Consider the following 23,294-nt stretch of genomic DNA (forward strand, 5'->3'; position numbering starts at 1 on the left):
CAAGCCACGTCCACAGAACCGGTAGTAAAAAAATTTGAATCCTACCACCGGTCTCTACATTTCCCTAGTAATGATGTTTACCTAAAATACCTTATAATTGTTGATCTAACAATCAAGAGAAAGGTAAAAACTCAGAATAAAGTTGAAAGGTTGGAAAGGCATAAAAGGTACAGCAAATGCAGTTGCTGTAATCTAGATTTCACTGTATTTCTTTTCCTTTACTCAGTGTTTTTGATTTCTTCAATGCAATTAGTCATTACTTCATATCTGCACTTTCTATAGTGTTGTCCATCCCAAAAGAGAATATTGAAGTGTGATATAAATGTATGTATACTATTTCCTGCAAAAACAATGAAGCTAAATTAAATGCTTTTATTTACAGCCACCCAGTTAATAGTCCTGCCTTATACCATTAACTTCAAGATATATAATCCAAATTGCCAGCCTAACTATATTAGGAAAAGATGGCTGCTCCTTAGGAGTGATTTTGGCTGGGTTACCTCTACTTTAAAGAACCAAATTGGTTCCAAAATGGCATATGACCTAAATAACACCTGTTTATTACGCAGGAAACAACAACAATTTCAAAAAATATCCAGAAATGCAAGTTCACAAGTAGCCAGCCTTCTCCAACTTTCATAAAAGTCAAAATTTCAATTATATATTTAAAGATATAGAACTTCATCTTGCCAAGGTAAAGAATGGTACAGTATGTGCCTTAGGACTTTTCATATTAACCACATCAAATCTGCTACTTGAATTTTCTTTCATTTTAATAGAGCAGTGCTGGTTATTGTCAACTTTACTAGGTAGATTAGACAAGAGACACAACCTGATGAGCTAATTCTATTTTACCGTAAAGCTACATTAACAGAACTCTGTAAGTTTGAAAGTACAATTCCCCCATCTCCTTTACAGAAAAAGAAACTAGAGAGGGTCTCTTTTGAAACTCTTGCTTTAATCGCTATCTAGTTGCAGACTATGCCAGGGATCTGCAATCTTGGCAACTTTAAGCCTTTGCTTTGCTGGCTGGGGAATTCTGGGAGTTGAAGTCCCCCATGCTTAAAGTTACCAAGGTTGGAGACCCCCTGGTCTATGCTGGGTCTTATCCGGGCATTCCCTAGGTAGTGTCTCCAGGTCTAATTTTGCAAGATCTTTCCCATATTCTATTGGTTCCTTGCTTGCCACAGTTGTTAAGTGAACCACTGCAGATGTTAAGTGAGTAACACAGCTGTTAAGTGAACCTGGCTTTCCTATTGACTTTGCACATCACCTTTTGATCACAAAAGGTAATGTGATGACCCCCGGTACGCTCATTGGCATCCTTCAGTCTCAAGAGACTGTGGTATCATGCTCTGGAAAGAGGTCCTAATACAGCATCTAGTGAGACTAAAAAGGCCAATTTGAGAGTGGCCATCCCTTCCACACTGAGGGCAGATACATTCTGTCCCCTGCCCAGATTTCAGCCCCCAGATTTCGCTGGTTCCGGGACTGCCTCTTTGCCTCAGGCTGCCGAACAAGTGTCTCTTCGAATTGGAGAAGGCCATGCTGCGTCTTTAGCCTCCAAGCTGAACGATCGGAGGTCAAGGTTTCCCAGTTGTTAATGTCCATTCCCAGGGCCTTTAGATACACTGCAACCATCATAAATACGAGTCAGTTGCCAAGCATCCAAATTCTGATCACATGACTGTGGGGACCCTACAATGGTTGTGGTGTAAAAATTTTATTTATTTATTTATTTTTATTAGTTCAATTTATATGCCGCCCTCCTCCGAAGACTCAGGGCGGCTTACAATGCACTTATAGCAATAGCCTTCATTCTTTTGTATATACCTGCTTATTAGGGCTTTTGGCCCCACATAAGCGGTGTTTCTACAAAGTCAGCTTATTGCACCCACAATCCGGATCCTCAATTTACCTACCTCGGAAGGATGGAAGGCTGAGTCAACCTTGAGCCTGGTGAGATTTGAACTCGCACTAATTGCAGGCAGCTGGCAGCTAAGTGCTACATAACAGCACTTAGTCTGCTGCACCACCAAGGCTCTCATCAGTCACTTTTTTCAATGCTGTTGTAACTTTGAAAGTTCACTAAACGAACTGTTTTAAGTCGAGGTCTGCCTGTAATACGTACGGTTTAAAGTGAAATATTGTCTGCAAGGTTTTTGAACAGTTCTATTTTTTTTCCTGATGTCTGTCTACCTGATAGACCTGATATCTAGAGGTGTAGATAGTCTATCTACACCTCTATGGATTGCAACTCTCCTCTGGATGGAACTGTGATGAATTTCCCCCAAAGCTGCTTACAGATGTCATTTTGGGGGGTTCAGAGTCGCTTCTAGGAATCTCTGGAATTAATTAACCCTGAAAAACAGACACATCCTGTTTCCGGTGTGCCTATATTACAGAGTTACTACATAAATGCAGTGTCATAAACCCAAATTAAGCCTCTAGGATACAGGCTCCCAACCTGCAGCTGGCAAGGTTATTTCTTGAACTTTAGTGAAGTTACTATCAAGCAAATCTTTCTAGCCTTTCCAAAGAATATTTTTAAATCAGAGCAGGCTAGGCTGATATGGTATAAATAAACCAACCAGCCAAATACTGCAAAGTATGTCTATAAGAAGTAACTAAGAGTTGGTTGCTCAGGCTGTGATCTTATTCTGCAAATAAGCAGAATGATCCCTCCTTCCTTATGTTACATATCCAATGACTCTTTTCCAGAGTAATTTTCCTAGGCAGTTATATATGTACCAATAAAGGAGAATATTTGTAGCTCAGGGTTGAAATGAAAGGGTCCTTGGTGCTCTCTGAGCTTGCCTGTTTTCTTGCAAACATTTCAATACCCTAACTAGGTACTATTGAGCACTGATGATGTTACCTAATTAGGGTAATGAAATGTTTGCATAAGAAAACAAGCAAGCTCAGAGAGCACCAAGAAGCCCTCAGTTATATATGTACTTACACTCATATACAAAGAGAAATCCTCAACATGCCAGTCATTAACCTCTTTACCTCAGGGATGAAATGCTCCCTGTTCGGACTGGATCAGGCGTTCCGGTAACGATTTTGGCAGGAGGTTCGGAGAACCGGTAGTGATGGTGGCGTGAGGCTCCGCCCACCCACCTGGCTGTCGCTACTTCCTGGTTTTAACCAGAATGTAATGTGTTTATTACCCGCTGCGCATGCACAGGTTTTGTGCATGCACAGAGGGTCTGCGTGCGCATGTGACCCTCTGTCTGCGCATGTGACCAGCGTGGCGCATGCACTTCCGAACCGGCAAGGAAGGTAAGTAGATTTCAATCCGCTTTACCTTTAATTACCTTTAAAGGGAAAAGTTATTGCACATGAGAAAAACCCAGATTAATATCTTCCAACAATTAACAGAATAAAAATATATGTTTATATATTCAGAATCTCCCCAGCTACCCAATTCATCCACTGCTATGCTATGTTGCTTTACTATGAAGGAGAGTGTCCTGAGCTACCAATAAAATTAGTTAAAATCCCAAGATAGGTTTAGTACAGTTAGTCCTCAAGTTACGACCACATTTGAGCCCAAAATTTCTCTTGCTAAGTGAAACATTTGTTAAGTGAATTTCTCCCTATTTTTACAACCTTTCTAGCCTCAGTCATTAAGTGACCAATGTCAGCCTACAGTTGCCATTAAGACTGCATGCCACGGTACCCATCACCTGTTACTTTCTAGTGGTCACTGAAGAGGATGCTTCAAGTGCTACAGATTTGACTCCTAGGCCAAGCTCCTTCTTGGAACTGGAAGATCATATTGCACAAAGGGAGTATTTAATTCTTTGCATCTGTTGCATTGAAGTCAATGAAATCCTTTCTTCTCTTCCAGTCTTGGAAATCATAAGTAGACGTTTCAGTAGTATGAAGATAGGAGGGAAACTTTTTAAAACAGCTCCCATTTTTGATACCCATCCACTGTTCTGTTTCTACTGTTGTTATCTAGTTTGGATAATTAAACATCTGCAAGAAAACAACCAAATTCAGACAGCACCAAGGACACCTCTTTTTAACCCTAAGATACCAATATTTTCTATCAGTAAATACTCAGTATTTCCATATCTTTTAATTGGAAAAAAATGCTGGCTTCCTCTTGAGCTGTAAAGAATTAATTTTTTATATAAACTATGCTACTTATACAGAACTTGATACCTTAATCAGGGCTGTGGCCTTTTAATTTAAACACACACAAAGACCCAGAAAAAGATATGAAAAGACTATTTTCATATTAAACTGAAGTCAGGAAATCAGAATAGTTTTGTTTTTGTTTTATTTTGTTTCATTGTATTGAGAACTCTATCCTCCCTCACACATTATTGGAACTAAGCTGAATGGATAAAATCCAAATAGATTTTAAAAATGTTTTTTATTATAAATTTTAATGACTTTAATACTAGTAATTTGGCTTCTCACAGGAATTAAATGGGCTAGTGCTGGACCTGCAAATAGGTGCGAGATGAAGATAAGAGTGATTGCTGTTTCTGCTTTTAGCAGTGTCTCCTAAACTGCCATTCTGTGCTGACTGGAAAATGTGGAGATAGCTGAGCAGTTCTGAGAAGATAGGAGGGCTTGGAAAACTACATTCCTGTGGAAGTTAGGAGTTTCCTTCCTCTTTAGCTTTTCAGCTGCTGTGTTCTACTTACACTAACAAAGTAGCAGTGGGAAAAGCAGACAATCAAATGTGTGCAATTATGAGACCATAATTATATACATTTTGTGGTACAAATCCATGACTGGAATGAGCTTGAATCAGCTTCTGAACCTTGGCTCACCTCAAACCCTGATTGTTTTCTAATCAAACAGAAATAACTTACCGAATAATAAAACTCACGACATCTAGTTGAAATCTTGAAAAAACATTCAGAATTAAATTTCCAGCCAGGACAAAAGCAAAATAAATCTACATAAATATATGGAATTAATCAGAATTGTCTATCAGGATTTAGTGAGCTACTCTGCCGTTATTGTCTTCAGGATGATTAATGCACTGTATATAATACAGATGGATAATCTGTTCAGTAAAATTTAAAATTGGAACAATGCTAGAATTTTCACTCAGATTTGACTGTTATCATCAGCTTTCTGGAAAGACTAAGAAGAAAGTAGCCAATATAGAACTGAAAGTGAGGTGGAAACTATTCATACATGCATACAAGAAAATAAAGAGTACCCAGGATGAGGGGTCCTTGGTGCTCTCTGAGCTTGAGTGTTTTCTTGCAGACATTTTATTATCCAAACTAGGTAACATTTATTAATGCACTGATGATGAATTGGCCTTGAATTTTTGAATTTTCAGCAAACAGAATCCAGAGTGTTTCTAATGCTGGACAATATCATTTAATTAATTTTAGCTTAATCTGCTATGTTTCTGATTTTTTCCCCTTTTTCCTTAATTTGTCCTAAATTTCATTTATGACTTTCCAATTATTTGCTGCCTAACAACTGCCCTTTCTCCTTGTAGCAAGGCAACTCAGCTGAATGGAATTATTAAGAATATACTCTACCTGTACCAGAGTTCATAACAGTTTAATTCTTTCTCTCTCCATTGTAGTGCATTATTGTTCCAAGGTCATTCTTTTGAGCATATTTGTGAAAATTCAGAGGAATGGCAAGGGGTCAAAGAAACACGGAAAAAGCAAACATGCCAGTCCAAATGGCAGACTGATTACTGTGCAGACATGGCAAACTGGTAAATTTATTCAGGAACCGTTGTAAGGGAATACTTCAAAGCTTAGATCACAATCTCCTAAAATTTGTCTAGACATTGTGACAGATGTTGAGAGAAACCTAGCGTTGACCTTCTTGTGATAACCTGAAAGAGGATAATTAATCAAAAATATTAAATAATAGGATGGGATGCTGACTTATCCAGCTGTTCACAATATCTTCTACAACAGCTAATGCAAACATCTTTTAACTGAGTAGTCGCTAGCTATTAAGAAACAGTATTTCAGTCACCATCTTGTTGGTCCTGATATCTTCAATGACACTCACAATCACTAAGGTATCTGTGGACTTCTTTGGTGTCTTTCTTATCCCATTCTACTTTTCAATGTTTTAAAGTATTATTTTGATATTAAATAACTATTAAAAGGAATCGGTCAATCTGCAAAGCAAAGTGTGGCCCCAGAATTGGATCCTGTAGAGACTCCATAGGGCAGTTTTAGAAATTAAAAATGGTGAATGATGCTAGGACAGTACTGCATTTTTTTATAAAGTGACTACTGACTAGTAAATTGTTGACCATGATTATCCTGAAGAGATAGAGAGGACAACAGAGAACAACCTCACTAGCTTATCTTCAGAGGTGGTATTCAGCCGGTTCGGGGAAACCGGTAGGGGAGATCGCAGGTGGGCCCACCCACCTGCCTACCCACCCCTATTCCGTCCTATTTAGGCATATTTTCGAGGCCGTACGCATGTGCAGAAGGTGCGCGAGCAAGCAAAGCGCATGCACGGAAGGCCAGGCGCATGAATGGAAGGCGCGCAAGGCGAACCAGTGGTAAGAATATTGAAAACCTATCGCTGCTTGTCTTATGATAAATTGGTCTCCCCAGGATAGCTGGATCAGCTGTGATAATCATTTTGTGAATGGGTGTGTATTTGTGGCAACCATTTCCTCTGATGACAGAAGATAGCCTTAAAATGGTCAAATATAGAAAAAGATTACAGTACTCTGGTCCTTTTCGTGGAAAGATTAATATTAAGACTAGATGGATCTGTAATCTGGCTAAGTCAGTCATCACCCAACCTCCACCTATTAATTTACTTACTTAGTTAGCATTTTAAAGAGATATATAAGCAGACATAAGAAGAGATAAAAAATACAAATGCATAAATATGAGATACAAAATTATTCTAGACATTGAAGCGTTCTCTTGCAACTTAGCCTTTTGCCAAAGTGTTGGGGTTACTGGGTAGTTAGAAATTCTGGGAGCTTCAGTCCCAGTACATGAAGAAGTTAACCAAGTTGGAGAAGGATAGACTAAGAGCATTTTCACTTTTGGTAATGGATGGTTTTGAGGCAGTATTATGTGCCTCACTATATCCAGAAGAATCCTTGCAAAGATTTACACCACCTTTGTCAAATCTCACGTTCTGCTGTCAGAGATTACTTTTATAAAAATGGAGGTATTGATTCAATGAAACAGTTTAACCTCTACTAATTTCAATGGGATCTCAATAAGAAAGTAAAAGAATAGAGAGAAAAATCAAAAGAATACCTTGCTATTGTATAATAGCAATAACAAACCCACAGAATTTTGATGTACAACCCAATCCTTCAACTCGGCATTATCCCGGTATTATTTGAAAAGCACCTGAAAGAAAACTATGAATCTATGTAATTTGTTTAACACCCCACCTAAGAGACTGAAGTTCTCTTTCCATCCCACAGCACAATAGGTATTTTTCCTTATGGAGCTAAGGTTGCATATTAACTTTAAAGTGATATGCTATGTCTTAGCAGTCTATGCAAAATGCCAAAACATGCTGCTTGTTTGCTAAGATATTCTGCTTAGATATTCTGCTCTAAAGCTTAAAAAAACCAGTCATCTCCAATGTACGATAAGAAAAAATTATGCCCTCTGCCTTTGGTGTTATTGATTGAGCAAGTGATATAGAGATGCACATTTCATATCTGCTTCATGACTCATCCACCATGATGAGTGGGTCCCAATCTACTCTGGATATTTTGAATAGAATAGAATAGAATAGAATAGAATAGAATAGAATAGAATAGAATAGAATAGAATAGAATAGAATAGAATAGAATAGAATAGAATAGAATAACAGAGTTGGAAGGGACCTTGGAGGTCTTCTAGTCCAACCCCCTGCTTAGGCAGGAAACTCTACACCACTTCAGACAAATGGTTATCCAACATCTTCTTAAAAACTTCCAGCGTTGGAACATTTACAACTTCTGGAGACAAGTTGTTCCACTGATTAATTTTTCTAACTGCCAGGAAATTTCTCCTTAGTTCTAGTTGCTTCTCTCCTTGATTAGTTTCCACCCATTGCTTCTTGTCCTGCCCTCAGGTGTTTTGGAGAATAGCTTGACTCCCTCAATCATATAAAGAATAAGCAATCATATCCCCCGTCTACCTGTATATCTTGATACAGGCTACTTATTAAAAAATATAGTGAATTTTTGCCATTTTTTTCTGTTATAATATTATTTTGCCAAAATAATGCAAACTCTGTCACCTCTGTTCTATAGTAGTGCCCTTTATATCACCTGGAGCTACTTTTAAAAGTGGTTTGGAAATTGTAGCTGGTCAGAAGGAATTCCCAAGTTTATTGATGTGATTGAATGTTTTAATCACAGTGTATCCATAGAGTGTCAGATAAACAGTCTTCCAGCCTTTTCCCCACAGGTCTTAGTTTATAAAGCCCTGGACAACTTTAATGTATACGGAGAGTCCTCGACTTCATTTAGTGACCATTAAAAGTTATAACGGCACTAGAAAAAGTGACTTATGACTGTTTTTCACACTTATGACCGTTGTAGATCCCCATGGTCACATGATCAAAATTCAGATGCTTAGTGACTGATTCATATTTATAATGGTTGCAGTGTCCCAAGGTCATATGATCACTTTTCTGTAACCTTCTGATAAGCAAAGTGAATGGAGAAGCCAGATTCACTTAACTGTGTGACTAACTGAATAACTGCAGTAATTCACTTAACAACCGTGGCAAGAAAGGTTGCAAAATGGGGCAAAACTCATTTAACAAATGTCTCACTTAGCAACAGAAATTTTGGGCTCAATTGTGGTCGTAAGTCAAGGATTTATCTTGATTTACAAGGACTACCTGTAGTTGAAGAACTGCCTTCTCCATCTTTTCCTTCTTCCTAGCAAGCAAGCAAGCTAACCAGCCAGCCAGCGTTTCTGAATTTTAAGATCTTCTTTAAGGCCTCAATGTGCTAAATCATTGCGATCACAATTGGGACTGGAACTTGATTGTTATGTGAAATGGTTGCAAGTGAAACTACTATTATGTTTGAAATCCTATCTTAGCTTTCCTTTTACCTTACAGACTGCAAATGTCATAAATGTGAGAACTTGATGGAACTAATGAAAATTATCTTTTTATCACCATCATTATTGTACACTCTCACTGTCTGCGGCAATTGCTAAGCGAGGGCTATCTCTAAAGAGATATCTGACCATATGAAACAGGTGTTTGTGGGGTAGGCACCTGATCTGGTGAAATCATGTTTATTTATGAAGCCTCTTTAAATTATATCTTACTTGATTTTTTCCGTTGCATTAAATTGCAGCATCCTAAAAAGGCATATTTAATTTAAAATATTTTTATTTGTTTTCCCAGAGCCTAAATAACAGCTAGTATAGATGGTCTATATAAAATACAATATGCATATCATATGGCTTGAAAAATGAGACTTGTTCATGCTGGATTTTGAAAAAAGTACAAATTATTTCAATGAAATGCTACTGGATCAGATAGATGCATTCCAATTTATTTCTACTTAGTTCTCATCAGTTGCACCATTCTGCAATTATAAACAAGTCTAAACAGAAGTCAGCTTTAATTTACAGAAATTAATATTCAAGCAGCACCACAATTAGGAAAACATTTACAAAGACGCATACAAAAGGCAAGCGATCCCACCTTCTCATACTCTCAAATATATATATATATTGGTATGGGAAAAATAAGCAAATATTAATTTTGCTTTTTCTGAATCTTTTTGCTTCTTCTTAGTTCTTCCTCTTTTTTTCATTTAACTTTTCGTTCATTTTAAGAGGTTTATATTGCCAGATTTGCATGTAATTTAACTTGTAATTTGGAGAAGAGGCTAAGAATAAAAAGATGAAAAAAGATGAAAAAGGGGAAAGAAGAAAAAAGGCATTCAATGATTAAGTATTTAAAATTCAAATTGATTTCAGTAGATAATTAATCTTACATGCAGTTTGTTTCATTTAAAAATAACCCATGAGAGATGCAGTTCTGAAGTCTTGATTGCACTTATGTACATTTATAATTGGTGAATAACATTCTGATAAGGCAACTACCAAATGTTGGTCAACAAAAGAATATATTAATTTGGCCAAGAGAAAAACTGATTTCTGCCACATATGTAACTTATCTCAATGGGGACTAGCCCATCCCACACAGGCTGGCAGAGAGGACCTACTGGGGATCCTATCAGTCAAGGGATTTCAGCTGGGTTCAGGAGAAGGGCCTTCTTTGCTGTGGCTCCTGCCCTCTGGAACATCGTATCCTCAACGTGAGATTGAGTCCCACCCTCCTGACTTTTTGTAAGAGCTTTAAGACCTGACTCTGTCAGATGGCAGTGGGAGAGCTTCACACTGGAAGTGGTTGACTAATTAAAAGCTAATTCCCCCCTCTCCCTTCTCGTGTATCCGGTTCCCTCCTTTGCCATCTTGTGTTAATGAATTTAATTTATCTACCTTTTCATTTTATTTATATCTGGTGATTTTAATGTTTTTATGCTGTGAGCTACCCAGAATCGTTTGACACGAGATGGATGGCAAATTAATTAATTAATTAAATAAATAATTAAATAAATAATTAAATAAATAAATAAATAAAGTGTCACACTACTATACAAGCAGCTATTCAATATAATACTGAGGACAAATTGTGGTTCTAAGAAATATACGTTTAATGAGGATATTATTATTATTATACCCACATTAAAAACTACTGGTATATTTCTTAAAGCCACAATTTGTTCTCAATATTATTGAATAACTGTTTGTATAGTAGTGTGACACATCATCTTTTATTATTATTATTATTATTATTATTATTATTATTATTAATTATCATCATCATCATCATCATCATCATCATCATCATCATCATCGTATGGCATAGTTACAGTAACCAGGAGACCTCAATGCTATTGCAGAGTAGTAGTCTGGTTTTCCAAGGTACCAGCTCTGTTATCGGACAAACTTGTGTGCTTCCCAAGGTACACCACAGGAAGGCAAGCTGCCTTTGCACCACAGAGTGGTTCTTCCTGCAGCATCACCCAAGGCCCCGTCTCTTCCCGGAGCTGGCTTGCAAACGGGAGCTACAACTGGGAAGGTTCAGAGCCGTTGGGAATCTGACTGCCTGATCAAAGCACAGCTAATCTCCCCACCGATGTGGTACTTTCATAGAACATACTTTCAGACTGTTAGGTGGACAGAAGCTAAGGCAAGTGGCAGGAGTTCACCCTCCTCATAGTACCTGGGCTTGAACGGCCAGAGCTGAGACAAGCATCATGAAGTCACTGAGCTCCATGCCTCCTTTCATGAGGGTGAAAAAATTTACCTATAGATTACTAGATGATTATGACTGTCATATGCTTCATAATGTGGGGATCTATGAAGATCACATATCTAACTTTGCAACAATTTGTCAAAAGTATAAATATCTAACATATGTATTTGCTGTATGAAGACTATAGTGATTTAACAAGCTAACTGTCTTAATTCAATTAATAGCCAGCATTTTTGTATCTTTATCACTTCCATAGCTTCTAACATACCTTTTCAGAGTAGCAATTTATATGGTTGATAGAACAATGAAAAAGTGAGAAATGTTATTAATAAATTATCATTACAGGACACTGTCAGGATAAACAGAAAAATGAAAGATAAAAGATGAGCTGGATTGTTTTTGTTGTATTTTTTAAAAAAAATTAAGTAGGATATTTCCACAAAATTCCATTTAAAGAGCAATTGCTCATGCACAGTACATGTGAATTGAAAATTTGTTTCAAATAAAAATTAATTAGACAACTAAAGCTGATAGACCAAATTTAATACTCAGGTTAAAAAAAGAAAAACAGTTGATTCCGTTGTTTATTTCTGCCACTTACAGTACTGTTTGTATGAATACTTGGAGTTTACAATGGGCAGAGTTTTTAACCTGTCAGTGTCCCTCCAGAAAAAAGAAATAGCCAGTATGTATTGTAAGCCCTTCATCAGGTGAGTGTCCATGATTTCAGAAAAGCTATTACAGTATTAGAAATGTCCAAGCCCCATAAGGAATGGCTCAAAGCCCCAGCAGTAGTGATACTCACGTTGGCAGTGGCCCCAGGCGTGGCGAGCCCAGCCCCAGCAGCAATCCACTCTGCTCCCAAAACGACACAATCCAGTTGTGGAAAGGATCTGCCTGGGCCACCTGCACCAGCACGAAAAATAAGCTTTAAAGAGTAAGCCCAATGAATCAATTCGCATTAAGTTACAGATCAAGGGTGTCAAACTCAAGTTCGCGGGCCGGATCTGGCCTGTGAGGTCCTTAGCTCTGGCCCGTTGGGCTGACCTGGAAACAGTGAAGGACTGGCCCACGGTGCCTCTGCCAGAGAAAACAGAGCTTGGGAGGCCTGCATGCGGCCCTCCCGAGCTCTGTTTTCAGTGGCAGAGGAGGCTGTTGCAGCCAAAAATGGAGCTCGGAAGCCCATTTTCACTGGCAGAATGCTCGGGCCACCACAGGCACCCCCAACAAGAGTGATGTCAAGATGGCCATGCCCACCTCGCCATGCCCACCCCAGTCCCTGAAGTCGAATCCTGATGTGGCCCAAATTGAGTTTGACACCCCTGTTACAGTGGTGGTCCAGTGGTGCTGAACTGAATAAACCTCAATTGGCTGGGTTCACACAACGAACTTAGGATACTAGAAACCAAATGGCTGAGTTTACCCAATATGCCAAGCAGAACTATATGCACAACACTAAGTTTCGTATAATGTTTGGATCCAATTTTCACCCTGACTGAAAGGAAATGAGTGCACTGCAGATCTTTTGTTCAATTACATTACACCAATATTTTTGCCCAGGTTTTTTTTAGAAAGAAACAAATCACTGCATTTCTGTGTCCTTATTCTATTTTTGTGAGTTTTTCTTCTTGCAGAAGAGATATCTTGCTGTTGTGATGGCTAACCTTTTTCGGACTGAGTGCACATGCACACAAACCCCCAAAATGCAATGCGTGCATGGCCCCCCGCATGCTCCCCCACCATGCATGCAGCCCCCCACATGCCCCCTGCCCCCCGTGCTTGTGTACACGGCCACCCGGCACACACCCCATCCCCCACGCGCATGCGTGGCACAGACCTGATGACCAGTTGGCCAGTGGGAGGTGTGCGCACACATGCAAAGCTGAACTGGGGCAATGGCTCACGTGCCCACAGAGAGGGCGCTGCGTGTAACCTGTGGCATGCGTGCCATAGGTTCGCCATCACAGCCTTATATCTTGACAACTTTAAGAGGCATGGACTTTAACTCCCAGAATTCTCCTGTCAGCTCTGGGGAATTCTGGGAGTTGACATCCATGCCGCTTAAAGTTGCCATGGCTGAGGCACACTGCTCTACTGGATAACTGCAACATCAAGTAACAGTACATATATAGTATATGTTGGTTATTGCAGATGTTAATTCAATAGACAGAACTTTCAAACTATTTCATTGCATCCCAAATGCTGTATTTTTAATTGGAACTGGTTCAGACATTCAGCTGTCATTTATTAAATAATATTTTTAAGCTTCCAGATTTTATCATTATTTGGAAAGCATGTTTTTACTCTTCTTGTTATCTTGATAAGCCATCTTTAAACCATCTGTCATAAAGTTTTCATATGTTTTTGAACTACTGTTTCATTCCATCTTCAAATGGTCTGGGAAATTATTTTTCCTTCTTAGGCTAATTTTTTTTTTTTTTTTGTAGTTTCTCTTTCCTTCCATCTCTTATTAGCTCAACATATCCAATGCCATGTAGGCTTACTATGGGAATCAAATCTTTATGATGCTTTTTTGTAAAGATAACTTAACTACATAAGCCAAAGTTTGATAAGGGGTCTTAAAACTCAAGTTGCATGTAAATTCTTCAAGGTAATCAGCCTTCACTTCTAGCTATTCACCACAAAATCAACAGGAAGATATTGATATTACAGAAAGATCAGCTGGAAGATATTGATTTCTAGGCAATTCCCCAGATCTAAAACTAGGATAAGGTCAACATTCTGTGTACCATCCTGCATTCTAATTATATATTGGACATACAACACGCCAAAGATAAGATCAGACGTTCTATCTATGGAGTTGAGCTAGAAAACGTTTCTTCCAACATGCTAAAAGTTACAGCGGCAATACATATTCAAGATGAAGGCACTGTATCTCAGTAAAGGGATAAAGTTGGAGCAGCTACAAATACTTTACGATGATGTGTTGTTCCTTTGATTAGCTATAGCAATATCTCTTTGATTATTGCTAATGCTATTCAAAGTTGGCACACCTCTCTTGTTAAAGCCCAACACACTATAAATTAATAGTAAAGTGTGCTTTACGTGAGCAAATCAATTGACTCCATGGAATAAATAGCGATTATTCAACAAATGGTGAAAAGGATAGATAAAGGGTAAACTTTAAACTAAGATCCCATCCAGCATATTTTCTTCTAGTCTGCATGACTTATTCCCTAATTTGCATCAACATTTTTCATCAAATTTTGACACATTATAACTGTAGCAATTACATGCACATTCCTGCTTTTCAGCCCTCGCTTTCAGATTTCATTTATCTGCATTCATGTTTAAACTTGAGCTGCAAACTTGTCAGCATGCTATTTCATCAACTTTGTGCTCAAATCATTAACTTGTGACTTATTCAGCATTGAGGTTTTTTTTACTATTTGATAGACCTACTTGATAGCAGCAATAGGGATTACAAAGACAAGACATTTAAATGGTTCTTCCTGTAATATTTCTGCAATCTACGTGTGTTTGTGTGTGTGTGTGTGTGTGTGTGTGTGTGTGTGTTATACACACAATAAAGATCTGATGGCAGCAATTTAGCACCTTCCAGATGCTTTGCATTCTCATAGTCCTCACTTTTCTTTTTCCTGAACCATCATAGAATCTTTAATAAACTGCTTGTTTGAAATCAGAGGCAACAGAAAAGATTCATAATTGTCCATTTAACCTATATCGGCAAACAGATTTCTGGATGAGCATCTTATAGCTGTCAAAACCAAGAGCCAGAGGCATAAATTTGATGCTCATCCAAAGGTGGCATTTAAATTGTCAGAATGTTGAAGGAGTCTGATACAGAAGGTTCAACCAGTAAGTGTATTAAAAATTGGAAAGCCATATAAACAAACGAATTCTTTGTGTAACAGCATCCCAATATCTTCCCATGTAATATATATTAATAAAGGTAAAGGTATCCTCTGTCCAATTGTATCCGACTCTAGGGGGCAATGCCCATCTCTTGGACAAGGAAGTGAGAGTTGTCCGAAGACACTTTCGTGTTCATGTGGCCAGCATGTCCATATGCCGAGGTGCACAGAATGCTGTTACCTTCCCACCGAAGTGGTATCTATTTATCTACTCGCATTTGCCTGCTTTTGAACTGCTATGTGGGCAGGAGCTGGGGCAGGAATGGGAGCTCATCCCATTGGGCAGTGCTCAGGTCTCAAACCCAGGTTGTCAGCTTTTCAGCTGACAAGCTCAGTGTCTTTAACTGATGAGCCATCACACCCCCTTTTAATAGGCGGATTTAAATCCTGGGCCTTTTCCATTTGCCTTTTTAGGAACATGTCCCTTCTCCTCCCCACTCTGCTATGTGGGGAGCTATGAAGAAGGAATTATATTACTCCTTTCATTTCCATTTTTTTGTCAACTAGACCAGATAAAGCCTCTCCCACCGTTAACCTTCTGAACTCTTCCCCCACTCCTGGCCAAGGATCTCTGAAAGAATCAATCTCCAACTCCTTTTTTTAAGTGGAGTGGAAATGATTCTAATAATAAATAAACGATGGATTGGATTCTCTCCCTTTTGCTCTGTCAACTCTTTCAAGCTTCCCCTCCCTGAGATCTCTGGAGAAAGGGGAATGTCCATTACTTCTTCTGGAAAGAATTTCCCCCACACACGCATTCACTCTTGCACCCTCTTGTCAGGCACTTGTCTATTCCTGAATTCATCCCTCTGTTATAAGGGGGTTAATCAGCATAATTATATCTTCCCCGTCCCAAAATCAGCCCTCTTCTATCTCAAAATCAAAGCTGCTGGAATGCACCAAAGGTGAAGGATATAATCAATTAGGTCTGAACTGGTGAGGGCAATGTATTGATTATTATTTTGATAACTTAATTTAAATGCCTAATACTCCTTTCTACTCTTATTTTCCCCACAACAGCCTTGCACTGAGAGTTTGTGACTAGGCCAAAGTCAAACAGTCAGTGTTCATTGCTAAGGTGGGATTAGAACAGCGGTGGGTTTCACATATTCTTGCCATTGGTTCGCTCCATGCGCACATGCTCACTTCGCATGCACGTGCCTTCCGCGTATGCGCCCAGCCTTCCACGCATGTGCTTTGCTTGCGTATGTGCCTTCTGCGCATGTCCCCGACCTTGAAAATGTGGCTAAATAGGACAGCATTATGACGGGGCGGGTGGGCCCACCGGTTTGCCCGAACTGGCTGAATACCACCTCTGGACTAGAACTCAAAGTCTCCTGGTTTCTAGTATGATGCCTTAAGTACTGCACCAAATTACACTAAATCAAAGGAATGTCAAAGGAAGCAATCCTTGGCTATTTCCCAGGATATCTCTCTTCTATGTATCCTTTCCAATGGATCAAGTATTACAGAACTCTTCTCATGCATCAGGGATCTGAAAAAACGTCCACCTTGAATTCTTCATTCCTAGTTGCAAAGATGGAATAAGCACAATAGAACAATGATATAGAAGGCTGAGGTTCCAAAGCTCAAATGGCAGCAAACAGATGTATGTTCAGTGCAGCTTGAAGTTGCTGATAAAAGGCTGCAGGACTGGAACAGGAAAGGTGTCACATGAATGGTCATATGACAGAGAGAAATCTCTGTTAAGTCTCTCCCTTACTAGACAAGGGAGAGACTTCAGCAATGCAGGTGATGTCAGTTATCAGAACATTTGTTAGTGATCTTGGCTTGATACAACTGACCCTTGAGGAGATGTTGATCTGTCTGCTACTCTGGACAAAATAGAAGCTCTCAGGGAAAGGGGACAAGCAACAGTCATGGACAGTAACTGTGTATGATCTAAAATGGCAAACTAGTGTTGAGACATAAACTGATCTATTAAATGAGAACCAGTCCCAGGCAAAATATCAGTCCAATGATCTTGCTGGTGGTTAAGACAGCAATGGAGGAATTCCGTTTCATCATCTAAATATAGGTGACAGGCAGAAGATAGTTGGAACTGTACATCCAACAGATGAAACAAAACGAACTGTTGGCTTTTATCAGAAATTAAATGAATTCATAACATGTGGTTCTGGAAAATCTGCTTGAATGAGCCGATAATCTCTTTCCCGAGCAGAGGAAAGGCTCTAACAGGAAATGAAACGGGCCATTGTGGAGGGAAAATAAAATACCACTAGAATGGCATCCAGATCCTTGACATAAGGTCAGTCAATAATAAAAGCCAATGAAATGGTGTCTCAAGGCCCCTGAAAGAGACAAACAGTGCAGACAGCTTCTGGTAAGAGATTTGGCAAGTTGACAAGGTTAACAAAAAGAAATGTTGACTTTCATACATGCTATTCCAAGAAGCCAGAAAAAGCCACAGAGCCATAGAAAAGAAGATAAATTATTTTAAATAGAATGAAATGTCCAGAGCAACAAGATTTCTTCTCTCAAGGAAGAAGAATGTATTACTGATCATTGTGAAGCAATTCACCCCACTTGGAAGAAAACAGGAGATGACAGAGGCCCCCTTAAAGTCATCTATTTGAGCCTACATGCATTCGTGGTTCCTGCTATTGTGCAATTATGCATGAGGTCAGTTAGGGAAGGCATCTTCCATCATCCTCCAAGTCACTCACATAGGGCAGGGAAGATGCTAGATAGAAGGAGGGAAATTACATTTTTAGGAACCAAATGGATATGGTAAGAGGACTTTGGGGTTAATAAATAATTATGTGGCAGAAGATCAGACCACTTGTTTTGCAAGGTAGGTATATAAGAGATACATATAGAATGGGAAAGCAGAGACATCACCCTGCCAACAAAAGTGCGTATAGTCAAGACTATGGTTTTCCCAGTTGCAATGTATGGATGTGAAAGTTGGACCAGGGGTGAAATCCAGCAGGTTCTGGAGAACCGGTAGCAGAAATTTTGAGTAGTTCAGAGAACCGGCAAATACCACTTCTGGCTGGCCCCAGAGTGGGGTGGGAATGGAGATTTTGCAATATCCTTCCCTCAGGAGTGGGGAGGGAATGGGGATTTTGCAATATCCCTCCCTTGCCATGCCAACCAAGCCACACCACGCCCACCAAGCCACGCCCACAGAACCGGTAGTAAAAAAAATTGGATTTCACCACTGAGTTGGACCATAAGGAAGGCTGAGTGTCAAAGAATTGAGGCCTTTGAACTATGGTGCTGGAGAAGACTCCTGCGAGTCCCTTGGACTGCAAGGTGATCAAACCAGTCAGTCCTAGAGGAGATCAACCCTGACTGCCATGGACCTGACCCAGTTAGTTCAAGGCCCCACTCACATAGGAGGACACACTCTGGACTTGATTTTCATCTCTGGTCAGTGGTTGAATGATCTTGGTAGAGGGGACTTAGACATTAAACCCTTGTCATGGACAGATCATTTGCTCCTTCACTTGGACTTTCCTACCGCTTCCCCCTGCTGCAGGGAGACGGAACCGACTAAATGGTTCCGTCCCAGGTGCCTGATGGATCCAGAAAGGTTCCTGACGGAGCTTGGGCCGTTTCCTGAGACTCTGACACACGACTCGACTGAAGAGCCTGGGAGAGTGTGGCCGCCGGAGCTTTGGATTGTGTTGTGCCTTTGCGGCCTCTGACCCAATGCCGATCTCAATTGGCTCCTTGGTTCTCTGAGGAGCTGAGAGAGATGAAACGTCGGAAAAGACACCTAGAGAGCATTTGGAGGACTAGTCATTCTGATTCCGACCGGACACAGGTGAGGTCTTATATCAAGACCTACCTAGTGGCAATAAAGGCAGCGAAATCTAACCATTTTTCCACTCTTATCGCATCTGCAGAGAACCGCCCAGCCGCCCTGTTTAGGGTGACCCACTCCCTTCTTCGGGGGGGAGTGCGGGAGGATCCCTTGCAGGGTCGAGCTGAAGATTTTGTGCAATTCCTGCACGATAAAGTCGCTCGGATTCAGGAAGGCTTGGACTCCGACTGGGTGAGTCCGGGGGAGGAGACGAGGGTAGGTCTTGAGAATATTATCTGGGAGGAGTTTGACCCTGTGGCTCCCGAGGATGTGGACAGGGTTCTGGGTAGGATTAGTGCCGCCACATGTTTATTGGACCCGTGTCCCTCCTGGTTGGTACTGGCCTCCCAGGAGGTTACACGAGGCTGGCTCCAGGGGATTATAACTGCTTCTCTGAGTGAGGGTGCCTTTCCTGCCGCCTTGAAAGAGGCGGTGGTGAGGCCCCTCCTCAAGAAGCCTTTCCTGGACCCGGCTGAATTAGTTAACTACCGTCCTGTCTCCAACCTTCATTTTGTGGCGAAGGTTGTTGAGAGTGTGGTGGCACGACAACTGCCCAGGCACCTGGATGAAGCTATCTATCTAGACCCGTACCAGTCGGGCTTCAGGCAGGGGCACAGCACAGAAACGGCATTGGTCGCGTTGGTGGATGATCTCTGGAGGGCCCGGGACAGGGGTTGCTCCTCTGTCCTAGTCCTATTAGATCTCTCAGCGGCTTTTGATACCATCGACCATGGTATCATGCTGCAGCGGTTGAAGGCGTTAGGAGTAGGGGGCACCGTTTTGAGGTGGTTCTCTTCCTTCCTCTCCAGCCGCTCGCAGTTTGTGTTGGCAGGGGGGCAGAGGTCGACCTCGAGGCATCTCACATGGGGAGTGCCACAAGGGTCGGTCCTCTCGCCTCTTCTGTTCAACATTTATGTGAAGCCGCTGGGTGAGATCATCCGTGGTTTTGGGGTGAAGTGTCACCTGTACGTTGATGATACTCAGCTGTACATCTCCACCCCAGACCACCCCAACGATGCCCTTGATGTGATGTCTCGCTGCCTGGAGGCCATGCGGGTCTGGATGGGGAGGAACAGGCTCAGACTCAACCCATCCAAGACCGAGTGGCTGTGGCTACCGGCGTCCCGATATAGTCAGCAGGTGCTATCGCTGACTATTGGGGGTGAATCTTTGCCCCCCACAGAGAGAGCTCGCAATCTGGGTGTCCTCCTGGACGCACGGCTGTCTTTAGAAGAGCATATGACGGCCGTGGCCAGGGGGGCCTTTTATCAGGTTCACCTGATCCGCCAGTTGCAGCCCTTTCTGGACCGGGACGCCTTGCGCATGGTCACTCATGCCCTTGTCACCTCCCGGCTGGACTATTGTAATGCTCTATACATGGGGCACCCTTGAAGAGCACTCAGAGGCTCCAGCTGGTCCAGAATGCGGCCGCGCGGGTGGTTATGGGCGCAACTCGTTGTGCCCGTGTGACGCCCCTCCTGCGCGAGCTGCACTGGCTCCCAGTGGTCTTCCGGGTGCGATTCAAGGTGTTGGTTACCACCTTTAAAGCGCTCCATGGCATAGGACCCGAGTATCTTCGAGACCGTCTTCTGCCACCAATAGCTTCCCACCGACCAGTCCGTTCCCACAGAGGGAATAATAATAATAATAATTTTAAATTGGGATATTTTAATTTTTAGGGTTTTAAATCGGCCAAATCTATTTAATTATTTTAATTTTTAATTATTGTTGTGTCTTGTGTTTTTAAATTGGCTGTACACCGCCCTGAGTCCTTCGGGAGAAGGGCGGTATAGAAATAAAATTATTATTATTATTATTATTATTATTATTATTATTATTATTATTATTATTATTATTATTATTATTATTATTAGGCCAGATCCTGAAGGTGAAACTCAAATACTTTGGCCACCTAATGAGAAGGAAGGGCTCACTGGAGAAGAGCCTAATGCTGGGAAAGATTGAGGGCAAAAGAAGAAAGGGGCGACAGAGAACGAGGTGGCTGGATGGAGTCACTGAAGCAGTAGGCGTAGAGTTTACTTGGTAGATCTTAAATGGACTCCAGAGGATGGTAGAGGACAGGCCTGGAGGAATGTTGTCCATGGGGTCGCGATGGGTCGGACACGACTTCGCAACTAACAACAACATAGAATGGGAAAAAATTGTGTTCCCCTAATCTGCTTTTATTTATTTATATATTTATGTGTGTGTGCGTGTGTGTGTGTGTGTCTGTGAGAAGTTTGTAAATGTATCAGGTTCTTATGATCAATTTAAATCTCAATAGAATGTGTTGTGCCTTCAGATATGATAGCAATTCCAGTGTTGGAAATTATCCCTGGGAGCCAAAGGCTTCTTTTTAAAAGAAACTTCAGTTTGCTTGGCAGAAAAAGATTTGGGAAGAAAAATGTACAGCAAGCTCTCATTAAACTTTTAATCAGATTATAAAAGCACAGCACTCAAAGCAAAATCAGAGGTATCAAACTAAGCTATAGAGAGACATAAGGGATCTAGATAATGAAAGGTATATTGAGAAGTGAATGTTCATTTGAATAGACAAAAGCTCACCTTTCTTAGTAAAACACACAAGCAGTGCGTTTTGGCAGAAAATCTGCCAAAAATGTAAGATTAAAAAAATGACTAAGTCCATTACAGGTCGTCCTCGACTTACGACCACAATTGACCCCAAACTTTCTATTACTAAGTGAATTTTGCCTCATTTTATGACCTCTTTCTACATTTATTAAATGAATTACTGCAGTTGTTAAGTTAGTAACACTGTTTTTAAATAAATTTGGCTTCCCTATTGACTTTGCTTATCAGATGATCAAAAAAAGGGATCACATGACCCTGGGACACTGACACCATCATAAATATCAGCCAGTTGCCAAGTGTCTGGATTTTGATCACATGACCATGGAGAGGCTACAATGGTTGTAAGTGTGAAAAACGGTGATAAACCACATTTTTCAGTGATGTTTTAACTTCAAACAGTCATTAAACGAACTGTTGTAAGTTGAGGACTACCTGTAAAGGATTATGTATCTGTAAAGGATGGGAGATTTCCAAAATAGACTAAATTCATCTTTAACTGAATCCATCTGAATTCTCCTTGAGGAAATATAATAGTTTAGACCAGCAGTCACCAACTGGTGGTCCGTGGACCATTGGTGGTCCACGAGAAAATTTTGGTGGTTCCCAGAAAAATTATTTGCATTTTTTATATTGCACTAAATCAAGGGTCCTCAAACTATGGCCCCTGGGACAGATATCTGCAATGAACGTTTGTGTTGCTGCAGAGAGTCTCCCCCTTTGGGGTCTTTTTGTGCAGGTCGGGGGGGGGGCAGAAATTCCGACTTGGGATCTGCTTCAGCCTCCTGGTGCGGGGCTTTGGGTGAAGGCTGGGGGGAGGCGCCACTGGTGGAAAGGAGCCGGAGGGCCTTGTTCAAGTGGGACTGCATCATGGCCTGGAGCTGGCTGATCATCTCAGCCCACCGAGCCTCCAGACGCCAGTACCTGGCCTTGCACTCCCGCAGGTCTTCCCTCTGCTTGAAAGCCTATGCTCGTAGTCCTCAGTGAGGTGCTTCTGCTGAGCCTCCTTCTCGGTCAGATCCAATTTGAACTGAGCTGTTTTGCCAACTCTTTCTCATGGTGGCTGTTTAGCTCCAGCAACTGCTTCCTGTTGGGGTCCTAAGGAGCCCGGGTGGACAGGCAAGGAGTAGTGAGTAGAGGCTGGCAAGGCATCCCTCAACGTGAGTGACATCGAGTTGGCCACGTCCACCCAGTCACGAGACCATCTTGCCATGCCCACCCAGCTGGTCATTAGGCAGATCATATTAGTGGTCCACGGGATTTAAAATTATGAATTTAGCGGTCCCTGAGGTTTGAAAGGTTGGTGATCCCTGGCATAGACCAGGAGTGAAAAACTTGTTGCCCGTGGGCCGGATGCATCATGTACTGGCCATGTCCACCCCCAATTTAGCAAAGGGGAAAAAACTTGCGATACATCATGTGACAACAATGTGATGCCGCATGTTTGATACCCCTGGCTTAGACAGACAGATCAAAGACAGGCCCATTTCTTCAGCATAGTCTAGAGCAGAATTCTCCAACCTTTCCGGTTTTGGGGACCAGCGGGGGAAGGGGAGAGGGGATGATTCCGAACAAGTGGCGAGCAAGCGCACACACGCACATGGGTCCATTTGCACCAGCGGTGGGCATACACACACACTGCTCACGCGAATGGAGCGTGCTTGCTACTCATGCAAATGGAGTGTGCGCGCATG

General features: G+C 41.2%; 1 protein-coding gene across 3 annotated transcripts in view; it reads right to left on the reverse strand.

The window, feature by feature from the left end:
- NPNT (nephronectin) overlaps positions 1-23,294 on the reverse strand; it is an 81,502-nt gene that overhangs the window by 55,567 nt on the left and 2,641 nt on the right. For 2 of the 3 annotated variants that reach the window (XM_070948375.1, XM_070948373.1), the window contains exon 2: positions 12,089-12,189. The exons of the other annotated variant lie outside the window; for it this stretch is intronic. In XM_070948375.1, the coding sequence (XP_070804476.1) occupies positions 12,089-12,189 (101 nt within the window). The remainder of the gene's footprint in view (positions 1-12,088; positions 12,190-23,294) is intronic. 3 annotated transcript variants of the gene reach the window in all.

Source organism: Pituophis catenifer, unplaced genomic scaffold (assembly GCF_029215685.1).
Source record: "Pituophis catenifer annectens isolate HBS135680 unplaced genomic scaffold, rPitCat1.0.hap2 SCAF_8, whole genome shotgun sequence".
Taxonomy (NCBI): Eukaryota; Metazoa; Chordata; class Lepidosauria; order Squamata; family Colubridae; genus Pituophis; species Pituophis catenifer.